The sequence below is a fragment of the Hyaena hyaena genome, unplaced genomic scaffold (assembly GCF_003009895.1).
Source record: "Hyaena hyaena isolate Hyena2069 unplaced genomic scaffold, ASM300989v1 scaffold_505, whole genome shotgun sequence".
NCBI lineage: Eukaryota > Metazoa > Chordata > Mammalia > Carnivora > Hyaenidae > Hyaena > Hyaena hyaena.
Window position 1 is genome coordinate 1,025,968 of NW_024081134.1, and position 19,035 is coordinate 1,045,002.

General features: G+C 54.5%; 2 protein-coding genes across 4 annotated transcripts; one reads left to right on the forward strand and one right to left on the reverse strand.

Annotated features, from left to right (window-relative positions):
• Positions 1 to 577: 577 nt before the first annotated feature.
• On the reverse strand, positions 578 to 5,816 carry PPM1J (protein phosphatase, Mg2+/Mn2+ dependent 1J). The gene is made up of 10 exons (XM_039254909.1): positions 5,477 to 5,816; positions 4,027 to 4,141; positions 3,265 to 3,552; positions 2,873 to 2,985; positions 2,497 to 2,581; positions 1,820 to 1,938; positions 1,551 to 1,614; positions 1,293 to 1,400; positions 1,023 to 1,174; positions 578 to 898 (listed from the first exon to the last, which is right to left on the reverse strand). Exons 1-10 carry the CDS (start codon positions 5,800 to 5,802, stop codon positions 751 to 753), a joined length of 1,518 nt encoding a protein of 505 aa, XP_039110840.1. The 5' UTR covers positions 5,803 to 5,816; the 3' UTR covers positions 578 to 750.
• Positions 5,817 to 5,863: 47 nt separating this feature from the next.
• Positions 5,864 to 18,065, forward strand: TAFA3 (TAFA chemokine like family member 3). 3 transcript variants are annotated; one of them, XM_039254937.1, is made up of 7 exons: positions 5,864 to 6,370; positions 11,247 to 11,305; positions 12,586 to 12,701; positions 13,380 to 13,529; positions 14,383 to 14,507; positions 15,625 to 16,327; positions 17,532 to 18,065. In XM_039254937.1, the coding sequence occupies exons 2-6, from the start codon at positions 11,271 to 11,273 to the stop codon at positions 15,634 to 15,636; spliced, it is 438 nt and encodes a 145-aa protein (XP_039110868.1). In that variant the 5' UTR covers positions 5,864 to 6,370; positions 11,247 to 11,270; the 3' UTR covers positions 15,637 to 16,327; positions 17,532 to 18,065. The 3 variants fall into 3 exon arrangements, with proteins under 3 accessions (XP_039110868.1, XP_039110869.1, XP_039110867.1); XM_039254938.1 differs by lacking the exon at positions 5,864 to 6,370 and adding an exon at positions 9,829 to 10,019; XM_039254936.1 differs by lacking the exon at positions 5,864 to 6,370 and adding an exon at positions 9,829 to 10,015.
• The last annotated feature ends 970 nt before the right edge of the window (positions 18,066 to 19,035 follow it).

The following is a 19,035-nucleotide window of genomic DNA, read 5'->3' on the forward strand; positions in this document are numbered from 1 at the left end:
CATTGGGGCATACAGGGACATGACCTGGAGTTAGGAGGCTAACGTAGTAGCCACAGTAGGGGTGGGGACAAATACGAAATGTATTTTATGTATATGTATATATATATATACATAATATATATATATAATATATATAATCAGCAGTACTTAGTGATTGATTCACTTGTTGAGTAAAGACATGCCAAAGGTGACCAACTCTGAGATTTCTAATTTGAGCTGATGAGCTGGTGGTGCCCGCTGACATAGTGAACCAGGAGAAGGCACGCATCTGTAGGGAAATGGTGGGTTCTGACATACGCTGAGCTGAAGTGCCTGCGGGATGTCTAGCACATGTTCGGGGAGACAAGTAGGCTAAGTGGACCTCAAGTTCAGGAAAGGCCTGGGCTGGAAATACTGACTTGGAAAACGCCAGCAGGTGGATGAAGCCATGGACGTGGATGAGAGCACGTGGAGAAGGAAGAGCAGAGGGTGGAAGGAGGAGCCTGGGAGCACTACATTTTTAGGACTGCTTTGGGGTGTTCTTTCCACCACCCTAAAGGGCCTTTTAGTTTCCAATCACAGTAAATAAAGACACACGTTTGTATCCATGTGGTTTATTTGCCAGTAGCTATAATTCTGGATCTAACTGACACCCCTTCTTCAGTTAGGTTGGCACTAAAGAAGGTCAGGGAGACAACTTCTGAATTTGGGTTGGCAGAGGGTAAGCATGGAGAGGCTGGGATGGTGGTGGCAGGGGCGGGGCTGAGCCCCTCAGGAGTAACTGCCTGGCCCTCCCAGGGGGATGACGAAGACCGAGATGTCATCCCCGGAACCCAGCTTGTTGTTGGGGAGACGCCAGCCACGGTCCCGGGGGGTGCCCCGGGCCCCCAGAACCAGAGCTTGGGCCAGAGCTGTGTACCTGCCAGGAGCACATGTGCACATTCATGTACCAACATGTAAACGGGAAGATCGATACACAGGCCCTCAGGTGGGTTTGCCCCTACCTTCCCCACTGTCATCCCCCACTGCCATACAACTCCTACCTGCTGGGGTCATTGGGCTCATAGGCTGACAGCACCCTGTCCACAGTGGCAGCTACCTCACAGTCACTGGTGACATCCCACAGCCCATCTGTTCCCAGGACTAGCACATCATCCGGGCAGTGTTCATACTGTGTCAGGTCATACACTCGTACCTGGTGGGGAGAAGAGAGTGAAGAAGGAGCTTGGTGACAACAGGACCCCGGTAGGAAGCCAGCCCGAGGCCCCCCAGAGGCGGGAAGGAATGGCTGAGGAAGCCCCCACACGGCTCACCTCGGGGAAGCAGGAGAGGAAGGGCTTGATGGGCAGAGTGGAGCTGCAGACCTTAAGGTTGTGGTCTCCCAAGCCCCGGGTCACCCCGATGGTGGCCATCACTCGAGCCTAAAGGGAATGAGTGTGGGTGCCGCCACAGCCCTCTCCCAGGCTCCAACTGTGGGCCCTCCCACCCCTACCCTCAGGTAGAACCTCCGCCTCCCTAGACAAGTTGTGGTGGGTCCTCCTGCCCTCTCCCACCTCTACCATGGCGTTTACCTTTTTGCCCTCCCCACAGACCAGAGGAAACCTGAGATCCTCCAGCTCGATCTTTTTGTAGGCCCTGGGGAGGGGGGAGTACAGGAGGCATCACCCAGGCATCAAAGCCTCCCTCCCCTAGGAGCCGTGCCCCTCACACAAACCCCTACAAAGGACCACATCCCACCCCCTCCTCCCAGCCTGGCCCAGCCTCCAGCTTCCACCTTGCTCCCCGTGAGGGATGGCTGTGTTGCCGTGGGAACGGGCCCCAGCTCTAAGGGAAGTGTTACCAGCCAGTCATGTTCTGGTCCCGGTACAGCATCCTCTGCCCCAGCTCCTTGGGCTGAATTCTGCGGGGAAACTCTAAGTGGGTGAATTCACCACCTAGCAGCTCTGGTTTCAGGAAGCCCTGGGATTGGGAGCAGGCAGACAAGAGCAGAGGCCAGGGGGCATTAGGCTTGCAGCGCACCCCGGTGTGTCCCCGGTGTGTAGACACTATTAATCCCAGCAGAACCTTGAATGGAGTGTGCCATGCCATGTGCCATTAGTATCTTCGTAATACTAATATATAGGACCTCATTTAACCCTCACAACAATCCTGAAGCCAGGAACTAGTGTTACAAGGGAACCGTCTGAAGATCAAGTAGCAAAGTACTCGAACTAGGATTCAAACCCAGGCAGTCCAGCTCCAGAGAGTACTTTAAAGCATGAAGCGCTGCCTCTCAAGGGCCTTTGCTATTTCCTTTCCCCACCTCTGACTCCACTTCCTTCCTCAGCTGGGGTCACAGTGGGAGCACTGGAGTAGCCCACGCTCCTTCCCGCGACATGTTCCACCAGCCATGGTCTGCCGAGCAGCCTTCCCAGGGAGCAGGAGAGGAGCTGTCAGTGCGGTAGAGCTGGGACACAGGCTACAGAGAGCCAAAAGAGTCCACAATGAACGGGGGTAGAGAGTTTAGCTCCTACTTACAAGCAGCTGAAGACGCTGGCGCTCAGTCTCCGGGGTGAACTCCCGGGACATTGGAATGATTTCACCATTCCGGACAATGATGGCTCTGCCCAGAGAAAGAAAAGGTTTGGGCTTGGCTCTCCTCAGCCCCCTTGTGGAGAATTCCAGAAAGACCAGGCTTTCCCCATAATAACCCTTAGGGTTCCACACCCAGACCCCCATCTTTCCTCCCCTTGTGGCTACTTCCAGCCCTTCCTTATGTCCGTGACTGCTCCTGACCCCATCCCTCCCTCGTTTTTTATTTTTAACACCCACCACCTCCCTCTTTTCTATTCCCACATCCCAGAGAGTGTGACCCCTTGTAGGCATTTTCAAACCCCTGCCACACACACCATACCTGCTGTCACCTGCATTGGCCACATACACCTTGCCTAGCAAGTAGACCACAACCAGGGCACAGCAGCCCCCCTCCACTTGGTGGCCGCGCCGCTCCCGGGCCATCTGCTCATCCTGCCAAGTGAGGGAGGGTCAAAGGGGGTGAATGAAGAAGAGGTTCCAGGCACACAACCACTGCCCCTATCTGCAGAAATCAACTGGCCCAGCCAAGCTACACTGGAGGAGAGGAGGGAAGACATGGGTATAACTACCCCTTCCCTCCCTTCTGAACCAAGCTCTCGGCCCTCGACGATGTTGTGGGTTCTCAGGGTTACCCGCTTAGGCCACCTGATTCCCATCCACAGTTGACCAGAGTGACTGCCTAGCAGGCTCTTGCCAGGACCACCCACTCACCATAAACTGGAAGGCATTCTCAATGGCCCCCACTACCAGGCTCTCATGGGTCACTTCCTTCTGCGAAGACCAGCAGGACTGAGGACCAACCAAGTGAGAAGGATCAGAGGAACCTGGGGCCCCTGGGGTAGAAGGGAGGCAGAGGGGAGGTGGCGAGGGGTCCTGGAGTATCTCCACCAGGTCCTTTAGCTGCTCCCGGATGTGGCGATGAAGGAGCCTGGAGGCCATTTCGGCAGCTCCGCCCCCTGCATGCCCATCAAACAGGCCCCAGTAGTAGAAGCAGAGTCCCTGGTGAAGGAAAATTTGGAGGTGAGTGAGGGAGTGTGTGGTGTGTGTGTGTGTATGATGCAAAGAGAAGAGCAAGCCTCTGGGGCATCCATATAAACATCAGAGAGGAGGTCAGAGTTTGGCCTTAAAGGCACATTGGATTTGTTCACTCATTTACCAAGGGCCTATTATGTGTCAGAAGTAAAGCATCAAAACAGCCAAACTCCAAGGATAAAATATGCAAAAATATGTATTGGTAATTAATTACATCATCCATAAATACAGTAGTACCTATATTCTAAGTGGAAAACTGAACATTTACACTGACATTCTAACTGTCCAAACACCCCCATAAAGGTTCTGTGCCAGAGGTAGAAAGCTAGTGAGTTAGGAGTCAGGTCTTCCACATGTCTCAGATGTAAAACCAGATGCCTAGCATCCCCTGGAAGAGGTGTTGCCAGGCTTCTGGAGGCCAGGGTGGGGGTGGGGGCTTACCTGGCCTTGGCTAGGCTCCCTAGGCACCCCTGAAACACTCCTCCGACCTTCCACATACACCACTTCACAGCAAGCCTGGTCCTCATTGTGCCGGCTTTTGCCAGCATTGATGACCCTGCCAGGCCAGAGTGACCACATCAGGTTGGACAGCAGACCAGGTCCTGGAATAACCCCCACCTTAGACACACACACCCTCTCTAGCCTGCTGGCCAAACTGAGAAAGGTCACAGCCACCTGGGATCCAGGCCAGAAAGAGGAGGGGAAGGGAGGCAGCGCAAGGCACAAGGAGTCCTGTCTGGGTGTCAGGCCCCACCACCCACAGAAAAGCCAGCAGCAGCACCTGCCTGCCTCAGTTCCCCCATCCCCAGCATAGGGGGCACCCCTGTGGGCTGCTGGGGAAAGGGCTGGACAGGGGCGGCAGGAGGTCTTACGACCCTGCTTGCCAAGACCCTACCTCCCGCCCTGAAGCCTAGTCAACTTTTCTAGTGCCTTGTCCACAGCACCCCACCCTCATGGGCACACCCACTTTATCTTAAAAACATCCAGGGAAAGTTTCTGCTGCTTTGGCAGTGAGGAAGTGCTCCAGCCCAGATAGGGAAAGAGGAATTGAAATAGGGTAGGGGTGGAAGCCCACCTGGACTGTGCAGAAGCCACATAAACCACCGACTCTCCCCAAACAGAAAGCTAAAGGAGCTGGCGGTGGGGCCACGGGTCTACCAGCCACCACCCTCAGCGACCTCAGCGCCCCAGTCTCCCTCAACGCTCTGATTTCCCAGTAGATGTATTAAAAATACACCCGGCCAAGGAGCAAGCCGGCTGCTCCCGCCACTCTGACCCGGGGTCTGCGTCTTTGCCTGGCCAGCGCAATGCTCCCTGCCAAGGGGAGTTCGAAGGAGACCCTCCTGCTTCCCCAGGCGGCCCCCTCCCCCGCTCCTGCGGACGCCGGACGCCGGCTGGTGTCGCGGGCTATTTCTGGGTGTGGAGGGGGAGGGGAACGGTAAGAGGGACAGGGAACTGGGGCGCCGGGGTCGGGAAGCCCAGGAGCGAATCTTCCCAGCCGCCACCTCCCCTATGAAAAGCGCCCCCCGCCTCCTTGAAGCCCCGCCTCCCTTAGCCATTAAACTGCCCGGCCCCGACAGAGAACAGGCCAACTCATCCTTCCCGGGGCCCTCCGTCCTCCGGGCTCTGGAAGGGAACAAGGTCCTGAGGCGGCGCGGGTGAGGGAAGTCAACGAGCTGGAAGATCCTGAGGAAGACTGCACCGACTTGAGAAAGGGCTGGGAGGGGGTGCAGCCCGAAGCCCAGAGGATAGCAAAGGTCCTGGGAGAAGGGAGTTCCCGGCGCCGAGCGCCGCCGGGGGCACGCATCCCGGCGCCCGGGACGCCCAGCTGGGGAAGGGGCTACGGGGCTGGGGGCCCCATGCTGGCTAGGGTGCTCCCGGGGGCGCTCACTCGGCGTAGCCCGTGCTCCAGGGCAGGCGACGGCCGGTGTCCGGGGGGCTTTGCACAGCCCGGCCAGTGTGGTCGTCCGCGCGTCGCAGCCCCCCTGGGCTCAGTTGCAGAAAGGTCGGTCGGGAGAAGCTCGCTCGAGCCTCTACGGTCTTCGCGGGCGCCGTGCTCCCGCTCCCAGACCTCGCCGGAGGGCTCCTGGACGATTCCGGAGGGGCGGCAGGCTGCGCGGAGGGCGCGTTGGACAGATCTGGGGACTTGGGGCGCGGAGGCGGGGCGCCCCCAGAGCTCACCAGGTGCGCCACGGCCGAGCGCACCCGGTTTAGCATGCTGCCTCCCTGCCCCGCCCTCGGCCGTGGCCCCGCCCCGAGTCAGGCCCCGCCCCCTAGGGCGCGCGGTGGGCGGTGCTCGCTTCTGCCGGCTCTCCGCAGACATTGGCTCCGCGAGGGCAGGGCGGGTCCCAGCAAAACTGCCTCCGACTCTGGACCGCCCTCGGCACCGCCCCGCCGGCTCGCGGCCTCTCCCCTCTTGGTTCCAGCTCCGCTCTGCCTCAGTTTCTATGGGGAAGAAGAGTCTGCTGTTGTGGGAAGGGGACGGAGGGAAGGACACCCTCCATATTAGACATCAGCTAGAACATCCCCCATTGTGACGGGGTGGGTGGTGTCTCCTCGCCTTCCGTTCCCTAGCAGCAAGCCCGCCCGGAGGATGATGGAGCTGATGACCTCAGAGCGAAACCAGCAGCTTCCGCGACTGCTGGGTGTGAAGCACCTGGTGTGACAACACCTCTGGCTGGGGCTGCTGGAGTGAGAGTGAGGGCCAGCCAGCTGGTGCTGGGTGTGCTGTGGGGGTGTGAACGACGCGGGCTGGAGTCGACCATCCTGAATTAGGAAGCTGGGGGTAAGTTCCTGGGCTCCTGAGACGGCGCTGCTCCCCATGACAATTACCTTTAGATCTGGAAGAGTAGTTACCACTCCGACACTTTCTCAGGACCTAATTCCCTGCCCCCTCCCGCCCCCACCGCTTCATTTAGACCTCCCCTGACCACAGCAGGACTAGAGGAATAGTTAGTAAGGTAACTACAATAACTGCTATTTATGGCGGACTTTCTAAATAGTAGGCCCGCTGCAAAGCACTTTCTGTATATTAGACCATCTATCCCGCACGACAGCACTTCAAGGTAAATTTTATTATGCTGCTTTTTTTTTTTTTTTTTTTTTTTTACCGATGACGCACCTGTCATTTTATAGGACTTGCCTCAAGAGGTCACACAGTCAATGAGAGACTCACACCCGTGCCAGTCCTCCGACGCCCTAACTCGATTCTGTCTGATGAACCAAGCTAATTTGTCGGGATGGTGGAGGAAGGGTTAAGGAGGAGGTGAATGGCAAAAAGTGGAGATTCCTCCTTCCTCCAACTCAGTTCTGTAGGTACCGCCAGAGGGAGACAGAGGCAAGGCTAAGCACCTATCTGAAAGGAAAAGGTGGCACCAACTTGGTGCCCTGTTCCCAAACCTGGTTGCAGGGAAGTGATCAGTAGATCTCCAGAGAACCTCCTACGCTGTCCAAATGGCCCTTGTGGCCTTAATGCAAGTGAGGGGTAGCCCTCAGGAATCACTGGCACCAAGTCCGTGATTGGGATGCCATCTCTGGGCTCTGTGGGCCGAATGCTTCCTGAACATAACCCTCTCTCTTCCTGAGCTAAAGTATACCCCCAGAAGGAGTGGCTTTCCTGGCAGCTTCCGAATAGAAATCGCATAATGGTCTTTCAGGTCTTTAGATTTACTGTAATTATACCTACACTCTGGGCAGAGAAAGGCAGAAAAATAGAAGTCACAAGAAAAGAAAAATCAGACCCAAAGGCACATAGAGTGGCAAAGGCAAAGGAGGGTGAAGAACTCGGTGCTGCTGTGGGTATTTCCCTCCTAGTTGAGAAAAACAGGAACCAACTGTCTGATAAATGGTATAAACCACAGCAGCAAGCAAAGACTGATGGAAAAATATAACATCCTGGCTATTTTTATTATTCAGTGTTTCTGGGACAGTTTGCTTACCACTTCTGTGTGTCACCCTGCTCCCTAATCCCTACTCTTCACAGCACCCACCATGGTGTGGCTGCAAACAGGCCACAGAGCCAGGACAGAGAGACCCCTAGCTCCAACACCAGATGGTCAGCAGGGAGGTCAACAGCTCTCTTGGGGTCAAGAACAGCACCCCCTCCCACCCCCACCACCTAAGCCCTAAGGCTCTCCCCTCTCAGACCATCTTACCTCTGATTCCTGGCATCATCACACCTCCTCCATCCTCAGAGTGCCCCAGAACCTGGTAAGAAGGTCATCACTTCTACTCATCCCTGAGGCAGCAGAAAGTGAGAGCGAAAAGGGGTGGGGTAGGAGGGCAGACTTGAGAGATATTTTTCTTGGCTGAGAGCTGAGACTGCTCAGTGCCTGGCCCTGCCAGGAGTGCATGTGGCCTTAGCCCGTGAGGGTGGCTGGGAATCCTCAAGACAGGCCCCTTTATCCTAGCCATAAGCAGGAGCTCAGAGCTCAAAACTAGGCTTCGTTTTAAACTCCTCCCTTACCTCTCCCCACCCCACTACTCCAATCCCAAAGTCCTCTTAAACTAAGAGGAGTGTCCCTCCTGCTAAGAGACAAATTCACAGACCCCTTTCTTCTTCCATTTGTCTAAGGCTTTCACAGCCAAAATCTTACCCTGTAAGGAATTATAAAATTGCAATTATATTGTAGTTTATATAATGAACATACTGGCTCAAGTTTGGTTCTCAGGTTGGGGTTCACAGCCATCCCCCGCCCCCACTGCTCCACTGCTGGCCGCCTCTACCCACCTGGTTCTGGCTCTGTTTTGCCTCAGTTTCTTTGGGGGAAGAAGGGTCTGCTGTTGTGGGAAGGAGGAAGGACACCCTCTAGACTGGACATCAGCCAGAACCTGGATTTTAACATTTTCATGGTGGAGGGCTCACATATCAATCTAGAAGTGCATTGTCTCATAGAATTTTGTGCCATGCTGGGAATGTTCTGAATGTTCTGTATCTTTTCAGTACACTAGTCCCTACCTTCATGTAGCTATTGAACACTTGAAATATGGTGAGTGCAAATAGTGTTTAGGGGCACCTGGGTAGCTCTGTCTAAGCCTCTGACTCTTGATTTCCACTCAGGTCAAGAGCTCATGGTTTGTGAGTTCTAGCCAGCATAGAGCTCTGTGCTGACAGTGCAGGGTCTGCCTGGGATTCTCTCCTCCTCTGTCTCTGACCCTCCCCCGCTCATGCACACATGCCCATTCGGACCTGCACTCTCTCCCTCTCTCAGAATAAATAAACTTAAAAAAAAAGAATCAATATTTAGATTTAATTTATATGTAAATTTAAATTAAATTTTTTTTGTTTATTTTTGAGAGAGACAGAATGCGAGCAGGGGAGGGGCAGAGAGAGGGGGAGACACAGAATCTGAGGGATCCTCAACTCCATTCTGGTATTCAGGCTGCTAACTCAGCCTCACCATAGCCTGCATCTTGGGTTTGGGGAAGACAGCCTGGCAAACTGAGGTAGGAGAGTGGAAGCCCAGGAAAATCTCAGCTGCAGGCTGGGAGCTATCAGCACTAGCTGGTTGTGGGCTGGAACTCACAAGCAGTAAGATCATGACCTGAGCCGAAGTCTCATGCTTAACCAACTGAGCCACCCAGGTGCCCCAACTTATATGTAAATTTATTGCTCTTTAATTTTTTAAAGTGTATTTATTTTGAGAGAGTGAGAGAGAAAGAGCACGAGCAGGGAAGGGGCAGACAGAATGGGAGAGGGAGAATCCCAAGCAGGCTTCACGCTGTCAGTGCAGAGCCAGATGCAGGGCTGAACTCAACTGTGAGATCATGACCTGAGTCAAAATCAAGAGCTGGAGGCTTAACCGACTGAGCCACCCAGGCGCCCCTATATGTAAATTTAAATAACCACTTGTGGTTAGTGGCCATCAGTCTGGATAGTGGATTTCTAGAATCTTCAAGACTCAAAACCCCTGGATATCTTGGCAATCTCTACTCATACTCAGCCCCCTCCCACCCTGGAAGCCACAAGACGGAGAATTTTGCGGGACCTCTTTAGGTTACCGGTCCTGCACCTGAGAGATAGATGCTCACCAGGACTGCTAGGCGGGGGGCCGGCCTCGCTCTTCTTCTTTCGGCCGCCAGGGGCCGCTGCGCCCGCCTAGCCGAGCGCTCGGCGCCGCGCGGGTCGCTGTCCGAGAGGAGGCGGCTGCGCCCACCGGCGGCTGGCGGAGCAGGGGTGGCCCCCGGCGACCGGGAGGCGGCGGCGGCGGCTGTGCGCGCCCTGGGCTGCCGGCGGGAGCGTCGGAAGGACCCCGCCTGAGCCTTGCGGGGCGGCGCCGGGCACCCCCGTGATGCCAGTTTGGCCGGAAACCCCGACGCCTGCGGGATGCCGCAACTCGGTGAGGGACACCCGACTCCAGACTCAGAAACACCCAAGCTGGCCACTCCAGCCCGAAGTCCGCCTTTCAGAATCTTGGTGCCGGACTCAGAGGCAAGTGAGCACCGCTGTGGGGCAGACAGATCCGGGGGGGCGGGGTGGAGGGGAGGGAGGAGGCTCAGAATTTGGAGGAGGGGGCGGGCGCTGGAGGGGGCCGGGAGAAGGCAGGTCAAGCTTAAAGGCTCTTGGGGTCCACATGCTTGACTCCATGCTGGTATGCCGGCTGCTAACTCAGCCTCACCATAGCCTGCATTTGGGTTTGGGGAAAACAGCCTGACAAACTAAGGCAGGAGAGTGGAAGCCCAAGAAAATCTTCGAAGCTTCCCTCCCCTGCCCTCTCCGCCTTCTCCCTGCGGGAGGGAATAGAATGCCAGAGAACTCAGCCCAAATGCATGCTGCCCATCTTTGGGTTTGGGGATTGATGGGAGAGTTGGTTTGGAGGGTGTGGCAGCTCAGAGAGAAAAGGGGTGAGGACTGCCTGAGAGAAGACAAAGCTGGATCTGTAATGATGGAATGAAGTTTCCCAAGGGGGACAGGGAGAGGAGACACCTACTTCTGGGAAGCTCTTGCCTGTGGAGCACACCTATCTCTGGGGTATTGGCATCACTTCCTCCATCCATCCCCATAGTCCTCTCTGGGCCCCACCTTCCCACCTGCCTCATCTCCACCTCCCTTTGGAGGCTGAAGGATGAGAGAGCTAGGGAGAAATGGAGAAGCTGTTGAGCTGCGGCCCCTGAGGCCAGAGACTGGTAGGAACCCCATTCTAGCCTCTGGAGTGGAAATGGGCGTGAGGGTGGCAGAGTTGAGCCAGCTCTGCATGAGTCCAGGACACAGGTGAGGGTCGGAGGTGGAGGCAAAAGGCTCAAGACCTTTGGGTCTTTTCCAGGTGCGTCTTGGAGCAGAATTCTGTCAGAGCTGCTCAGGAACCCTTCAGCTGACCTTCAGCTAGCTCCTAGCTCCTCCCTCCACCCCCCACCGCCACCCAAGGCCAGAGAGGTGGTAGCATTGATTCCTGCACCCCTCCCTACCATCCACCCTGCTTCACCCGCAGGGACAGTAACCCATAGGCTACTCAGGCTAGCTGCCCGACCTGTTGCCACAGTCTGCAAGGATCCCTGTGAATTCCTAAGGCAGAGGAGAGACTCTGTGCCCTGCCCTGCACTTTGGGGAACAGCTTCAGAATTGGACTCTACTTCAGTGCCACCCCTTGTCCTCATCCGGAGGACAGGGCCATGGGCTCCTTCCGACCCTTGCAAGCCCCAAAGAGTCTTTCTTCCTTGTCTAGGTGGTGTGAGTCTGAGACCAGCAGATGAACAGACAGAAGCTGAAAGATCCCCAAAAAAGGTGAGTGAGGAGACAGTTGAAGTGGGGGACAGTTGAAGAGGGGATGGGGGTGGGAGCCGTACAGAAATCAAGCACCCTGTCCAAGGTTCTGGCATTTGGCTTGGCCTCTGGTGTTCCCAGGACTGTGCTGACACAGTCAGCAGTCCTGAGGGACCCCAACAATGTCCCAAGGGGCCAGCAGTGCAGCAGAGGGGATGGTCCAGACTCCTTCTATGCCTGGGCAGCTCCCTGCTGCTCTATGCCTCTGCTTCCTTGGGATCCGCTCCATTTCTAGTTCATCCTCTGGGGAAAATGGGAGGCGGGACCCATCAAGGATGGGAGAAGAGGAGAGGAAAAGCAAAATGGTACAGTAGGAATAAGGTGGGCTTCTGGGCCCTGGGCTCTCCCACCCAACATGCTGCCTGGCCTTGGACAGTCATTTGACTTCTATTAGCCCTAGTTTCATTTCTTCTTTTTTAAATTTAAATCTATTTAAATCAAATTGCTATTACATTCCCACAGTTCAAAACCCAAAACATAAAAAAGCAGTAGGTAAGGCCTCCCTTCTTCCTCTATCTCTCAGTTCCCCTTTTTGGTGCCAATCAGTGTTACTAGGTTTCTTTGGTACATTTTCCAGAGCTAGCTAATGAATATTTACACAACATATATAATCCTTCCCTTGCATGCATTTTATACACACCGTCCTGCACTTTGCTTTTTTTCCCCTTCGTTGTGAATTATCGTTAGAAATCACTGCATGGCTCAGCACCTACAGCATTTCCTCAGTCTGTTTTATAGCTGCCTGGATGAAACTGCATTTGCATAGGTGCTCCACAATGTATTTAGCCCGTACTTTATTGATGGCTGTTTAGGTTGTGTCCAGCCTTTTGAGTATCAGTTTACTCATCTGTCAAATAGGTACAAATAATCCTTTGTCGGACAGTTGTGGAGGCTGCAAGAGCACATATGTGAAGTGCTTGGGTCAGGGAGTCAGTAGTCTGGTTCCTCCTGTGTCCTCCAAGGGGCCGCATCTGGTTTATCCTCAAACACCCTCTTAAATGTTACCTCCCCCACAAAGCTGTCCGTGCCTTTCCCGGCGAGACAGCTTCCCCTGCTCCCTTTCCCTACTGTAGTGCTCACCGCTTCGTACAGTAAGTTTGTGCCAGGCGGAGAGCTGCCTGGGGCAAGGTGTGCATCCTGCCCGCCTCTGTTGATCCCAGAGCATGCAGCCTGGAGGTGGGGGGCTGCGCGGCCGGGAGCTCCTGGCCAGAGTTGAGCAGGCTGTGTGCTTTGCTCCACAGGATGCTGGAGAGGACCTCTCAGAACTGGAGCCCAGGCCACTGGCTGCTGGCACTTTACCTGGCCTGGCTGTTGACCCTCCTTGACTCTGCTTCCTTGCAGACGCAAACTCCCACAGGTTTGGGGGAGATGGCAGAGCCTGGGACAGGGTTTCTCGGGATGCCTGGAGAGCTGGGCACCACCCCACGCTATTCCACGCAGGCAGATCCCCAAGGCTGAGAATGCAGATCCTAAGGGCTCTGGCTCCCTCTGTTTTTCATCCAGGAGGATCCACACCCCTCTCTGTGATCCCAGCCCAGGAAAGGCGTGGGCAGACCCCTTGCTCACCTTTCCATCCGGGCCAGAAGGTGTTCTGCAGGGAGAGAGGCCCTGGGGTAGAGGCTTAAGTCTAGCCTCCTGGCCTAATTCTGCGGTTTTCCTTCTGGGATGGCTAAAGCCTGTGTAAGCCGGATGATCTCTCCACGCACTGTAAGCCCCCAGGGCCCTTGCCCTCAAGCGGAGGAAGCCAGAGGAAGTGGGGGCTGGTGGAGAATTCCACTTTTCTTCCGCCCAAGGGCCAGGCTCTGCTAAAGAGGGATGAGTGTGGCCAGACTGGGGAAGAAGGAAAGATAGGAATGCTGAAGCCACAGGAGGATTTCCTGTTTCCTCCCCCACTTCCCACAGTTGGAAATCTCTTGAACACCTCTCCCCGAGGCTGGGAGGCTGGGAGGAGGGCCCGGAGGGTATGCAGTGCAGGTGGGAGAGGAGCAGGGCTGCAGGCCAGGGCTGGGCACCTGATCTTGTCTGGCCACTTCAGTCTTCGCGAAGCAGGGCACCTGCGAGGTGATTGCGGCTCACCGCTGCTGCACCCGGAATCGCATCGAGGAGCGCACCCAGACTGTCAAGTGCTCTTGCTTTCCTGGCCAGGTGGCCGGCACCACACGGGCAGAGCCCTCCTGCGTGGATGGTGAGTGAGAGTCTGGAGCCGGCGGGGGGCGGAGGGGGGGCAGTCACAGAGATAAGGAGGTCTCGGCCACACCATCTGCTCGGGATAGGATTTCCTCCCACCCCAGGGCTCTGGCAATCAGCCTCAAATGCTGGGTAACCTCTGGGGGGAGGGGGGCAGAGGGGACCATCCCCACTTCATCCCTTCCTCCCGTGCACACTGCTGGACACTACCCAGATGCATTCTGCCACACGAATCCTCTCTCGTATCCCGCCAGACTCACACTTAACTTCCCCAGAGCTTGACCTCTTCACCTCCTGCTCCTCCCAGGCCTCTTACACATGCCCCCTCCCATTCTCCTGCAGCCTTGACCCTCCCCTCATGTGGACACACGTGTTTCACTCACCCCCCCCTCCATGGTCGCGCCCATGCCCGTGTGCTCACACTCACATGGCCGTGCGATACACATGCCCACCTATGCTCGCATGCACGCCTGCCTTTGCATCCCTGGTCTGTGGAGCCCTCACACACTTGCTCACATACACCAAGTGGGGATGTTGGGGACTGTGCCTGTCTGTGAATGCCGTGGTGGCTCAACTCAAGGGTCCCTGAGGGAACCGCCCCTTCCTTCACCCTGTGCTGTCTTTGCTGACATGTGGGGGTCAGTGGGATTGAATTTGATACGGTTGTGTGCCCCAGCCCCAGCCTGAGTACTGCCTTTCTGGGCAGCCTGGAGTAGGAGAAAGCCTGGGGAGTGCAGGGCTCAAAGCCAGCGGGGTGCAAACATGCACTTGGTTCTGCGCGAACTCCCCGCCCTTGACTGCACACCGAACCCGAGGACAGCTGAGAGCCGCCCTGCCTTCTGCTCCCACAGCCTCCATCGTCCTGCAGAAGTGGTGGTGCCAGATGGAGCCTTGCCTGCCAGGGGGGGAGTGTAAAGTGCTCCCAGACCTGTCGGGATGGAGCTGCAGCAGCGGACACAGAGTCAAAACCACCAAGGTATCCAGTGATGGTCACTTCCTCCCACCCTACTCTCCCCCTTTCACGCAGGGCTGGCAGGAGCCATGGGCACAGGAGCCTGGGAGTCTGGCTGTCAGTGTCCCCAAAGTGAGATCCATCCATGAACCGTGTGGGCACATCCCTGGACACTCCCCTGGACTGTGCCGGCTCCAGGCACTGGAGTTAGGGCCTCTGGATTTAAACTCTCCTGTGAGGTGGCAAATCCCTGATCTCCATATACCTCGGTTTCCTCTTCTTCCCAGGGTGAGTTTGACTCCCAGAAAATGTCACGTCCTCAAGAACAAAGTAGAGAATTAGGAAATTGTTCAGATAATCCCAAGGGGAATCTCTGACCACCCACCCCTGCTGCAGACCCCACTCTACCCCCAGGATTAACTCCTACACCTCACGCCTGTCTTCCTCTCATCTTACTGCCACAGCGCCCAAAAGGATTATTAATTTCATGGTTTGCTGCCTGCCCCGAAGAACAAGGGGTAATTAAAAGTTTATCAAACTCATTAGCAATTTCATGTGTGTCACAGCTAATCAGTTGCATGGCTCTGTCATCACCATTTGTGCAGATGAGTGACACTTGGGGCCTGCCAGAACTCTGCCTTCTGCCATCCCTTCCCACCACCACACACAGCAGACAAGCAGACACATAAACACAGAAGAGAAGGTGGTCTTCTGGGTTCTGAAGAGAGCAACATATTCATAGAACACAGAACAGAAGGAGCTACGGCAAGAAAAAGTGTGGGTCGATGTAAAGTAGAACATCCTGTCTGCAAGCAGGCAAGGGACACGGCCATCCTGAGTATAATCAAGACCGGAAGACAGTGAGACCCACCAGAGAGCTTGGGACATGTGTTGCTATTTTATAGGTTTGGGTTTATAGCCTGTAGATTGCTGTGTTTGCAGTTTGGGTAGCTACTCTGAAGCAAGAAGTGGTGAGGTGTGTTTGATGGCTTGATTTATGCATCTGTGGGCCACACCAGCCATGCTCTCCCAGTCTGCAGTGCTTTAGGGACAAGGGATCAGCAGCAATGAGCTTTATATGACCTCCTGGTGAATCTTGGGCATTCCCTTCTCCAACCTTCCCCTATCACCTGTTCTCTAGGTCACACGATAGCTCTTGGCGTCACAGTCTAGACAAGACAGTTTGACTGAGCCATGGACTGAAGAATGGTATCAGCCAGCAAAAATGGAGATTCACTTACCTGGACGTATGCCCTGTGCCAAGTGCAAAGCCGTTCTTTCCCAAGGCTTTTCAATTGAGTCGTTCAGCAGATAAGGACGGATCTTCGGCTACATACCTAGTGTTGTGCTGGGTTCTCCTGGGGGACCCAGAAGAAGGTCAAGATACAGTTGCTGCCCTTGAGGGATGCCAAGTCAAGTTGGAGAGTTGTTGAAAAACAATGAGCTAATTTAGGTTAAAACATGTGATGCAGGACTGTGTGTGGCTTCCGGATCAATGCTGTGGGCCTGTTGGGGGTGCGAGGGTGATCTGGTGGCCCTTCAGCCACCCCCTTGCCACAAGGCACCAAGACAAGACGTCATAGTCACCACCCGCCACTTGGCTCCCTCACATGGGTCTGAACACCCAGGAAGCTGCCAACATGCTGAGGGAAAAACCCCTCCCCTTGATGAGAGGCTAGCCATATCTCATTTGCATGGGACTGAGTTGACTTGGGGAAGGAAAGCTTCGATGAAGCCAGACAACTTTCCAGCAAAGCTTCTGCAGGGGTGTGGCCTGGTTTGGGCTATTCACTGGATAGGGGATGGACAGGACCTTAAAATTACCCTCCGTCTAAGCACCTCAGGTTTTTTTTTTTTTTTTTTTTTTTTTTTACAAATAGTTTATTGTCAAATTAGTTTCTACATAACACTCAGTGCTCATCCCCAAAGTGCCCTCCTTCATGCCCATCCCCCCCTGCCCCCCACATCCATCAGTCCTCAGTTTTTGTCAGCATTCAAGAGTCTCTCATGGTTTGCCTCTCTACCTTTCCCCCACCATTTCCACCCTTCTTCTCCCCCTTGGTCCTCCGTCAAGTTCCTCCTAATCCTCCTATACGTGCAAACATATGGTATTTGTCCTTCTCTGCCTGACTTATTTCGCTCAGCATAACACCCTCAAGGTCCATCCATGTTGCTACACATGGCCAGATTTCATTGTTTCTCATTGCCATGTAGTATTCCATGGTATAGATAAACCACATCTTCTTGATCCATTCATCTGTTGATGGACACTTAGGCTCTTTCCATGTTTTAGCTATTGTGGAGAGTGCTGCTATGAACATTGGGGTACATGTGCTCCTATGCCTCAGCATTTCTGTATCCCTTGGGTAAATTCCTAGCAGTGCTATTGCTGGGTCATAAGGGAGTTCTATTGTTAGTTTCCTGAGGAACCTCCACACTGTTTTCCAGAGGGGCTGTACCAGTTTACATTCCCACCAACAGTGCAGGAGGGTGCCCGTTTCTCCACATCCTCGCCAGCATCTAGAGTTCTCTGATTTGCTCATTTTAGCCACTCTGACTGGCGTGAGGTGGTATCTCAGTGTGGTTTTGATTTGTATTTCCCTGATGAGGAGGGATGCTGAGCATCGTTTCATGTGTCTGTTGGCCATCTGGATGTCCTCTTTGGAGAAGTGTCTGTTCATGTCTTCTGCCCATTTCTTCACTGGGTTGTTTGTTTTTCGGGCGTGGAGTTTGGTGAGTTCCTTATAGATTCTGGATATTAACCCTTTATCTGATATGTCATTTGCAACTATCTTTTCCCATTCCGTTGGTTGCCTATTAATTTTCTGGGTTGTTTCCTTGGCTGTGCAGAAGCTTTTAATCTTGATGAGGTCCCAACAGTTTATTTTTGCTCTCGATTCCCTTGCTTTTGGGGATGTGTCAAGTAAGAAGTTGCTGCGGTGGAGGTCAAGGAGGTTGTTTCCTGCTTTCTCCTCTAGGGTGTTGATAGTTTCCTGTCTCACGTTCAGGTCCTTTATCCATTTCGAGTTGATTTTTTAAGCACCTCAGGTTTTTGTTTGCTTATTCTAACAGACGAGGAAACTGGGTCCCAGAGACTAAGACAACTCGTCAAGATCTCCCAGTTTGGGTTCCCAAATCTCTAAGCCCTTTCACTGAGCCTGGATGTGGGACTCCAACCTGGGCCTTCCATGTTCTTATCTCAGAAGAGGAGCCTGCAAAGAACTCAGCAACATTTCTCTTGGGAGACGCCAGAACAGGTCCTTGTTATGTGAAGTAATCCATAATACCTAGGTGCCAGGATGTGAGACCACTGGATCTCCACTCTGCCCTCAGCCTCCAAAATTACTAACAGCCCCCATAACAGCCCAGGGGTCACTCGGCCAGTTACACCTGAGACACTCTGAGCTGGTGGCCCTATTGTCTAGGCTGACGCATCTCTCCCCGAGGGCTTAGGCTCATATGTAACTCCTAGAGGCTCTGGCTCCAGGACAGACTCTGGGTGGAGTTCAGGGATGTTCCCCTAATCCTCTCCCTTCAAAGGTCCTGCTGGGCAGTAAAGGATTCCTTGCAGGGCTGGATGGAGCCTCTGTCCTGGATTGAGGTTTGTCAGAGTGAGAATGACACACAGGCTTCGGGGACTCAGAGATGTGGGCTAGTTGGATATCCCATCAGTAAAAGAATTACAGGCTCAGTGACTGTGAGGATCTGCTGGGATCAGCTGGGATCACCAAGATCACAGAGTGTGTGTGAAAGGGGGTGGGGATCAAGGTGAGGGGTGTCAGCAGAGACCAAGCAGGACAATGCTGAATTCTGACCCCCAGAGGATGGGCTGAGGCTGAATCTCAGCCTCTCCCTGCTTCTTCCCCTTCTTCCCCGAGCAGCCGACCCAAGACTGTTCACCCGACTCGAGGGTGTATCTTCCTGTTTTTGTTTAGCTCTGCTTTTGGTAATGGGGTGGGAAATGATGCCAGCTTCTCACTAGACTGTAAATATGAGAACCCTGCCAGCTTTGAATCTCTGCACCTAGTGGGGTCAGGGTGTGGGGGAAGTCAATGTCAGAGGTGGTCATCACTTCCTTCAAGACCAGGGAATGGATTAAGGGGCTGGCACATCTTCGGGAAAGGGCCGGATAGCAATTATTTTAGGCTTTGCAGGCACTGGCAGCCTCCTGGCCTGCCTTCGGTGCAGTGGGAACCTGAGCATGAGGGCTGGGTTGCGTTTTGTTTTTCTTCTAATGCTCCTTGAGAGGTTGGTGAGTGAATTATTTAGGTGACAAATGAGGCAGCTTAGGCAGAGTCAGACAATAAGAGGCTGCTCTCCTGGAGGCCACGGGGGCTTCTCCACTCCCTCCCCATCCCTTGAGACTGTGTCCAGAAGACAGGGGGAGAGCACCAGCCCCCTGCCCATCTTCTGCATCCACAAACGACGGGGCTATGAGCTGGGGGAGCCTGAGAGAATGGAGGTGATTTTGTGTTAAGTTCCCCACACTGCCCCCACCTCAACTGCCAATCGCCACCAGCTCCCATCTCATCCACGGTCCTGACCCTCCCAG

Bases quoted from the DNA above. Each gene is read 5' to 3' on its own strand.
- PPM1J (XM_039254909.1), bottom strand. From the start codon at position 5,802: ATGCTAAACCGGGTGCGCTCGGCCGTGGCGCACCTGGTGAGCTCTGGG. The intron at 2,582-2,872 runs GTATGGTGTGTG...TTCTCTGGGCAG, and splicing joins GCCAATGCAGGTGACAGCAG to AGCCATCATTGTCCGGAATG. The intron at 1,939-2,496 runs GTAAGTAGGAGC...TCCCAATCCCAG, and splicing joins GCCAGCGTCTTCAGCTGCTT to GGCTTCCTGAAACCAGAGCT.
- TAFA3 (XM_039254937.1), top strand. From the start codon at position 11,271: ATGAACAGACAGAAGCTGAAAGATCCCCAAAAAAG. The intron at 12,702-13,379 runs GTTTGGGGGAGA...TGGCCACTTCAG, and splicing joins GCAGACGCAAACTCCCACAG to TCTTCGCGAAGCAGGGCACC. The intron at 13,530-14,382 runs GTGAGTGAGAGT...CTGCTCCCACAG, and splicing joins AGAGCCCTCCTGCGTGGATG to CCTCCATCGTCCTGCAGAAG.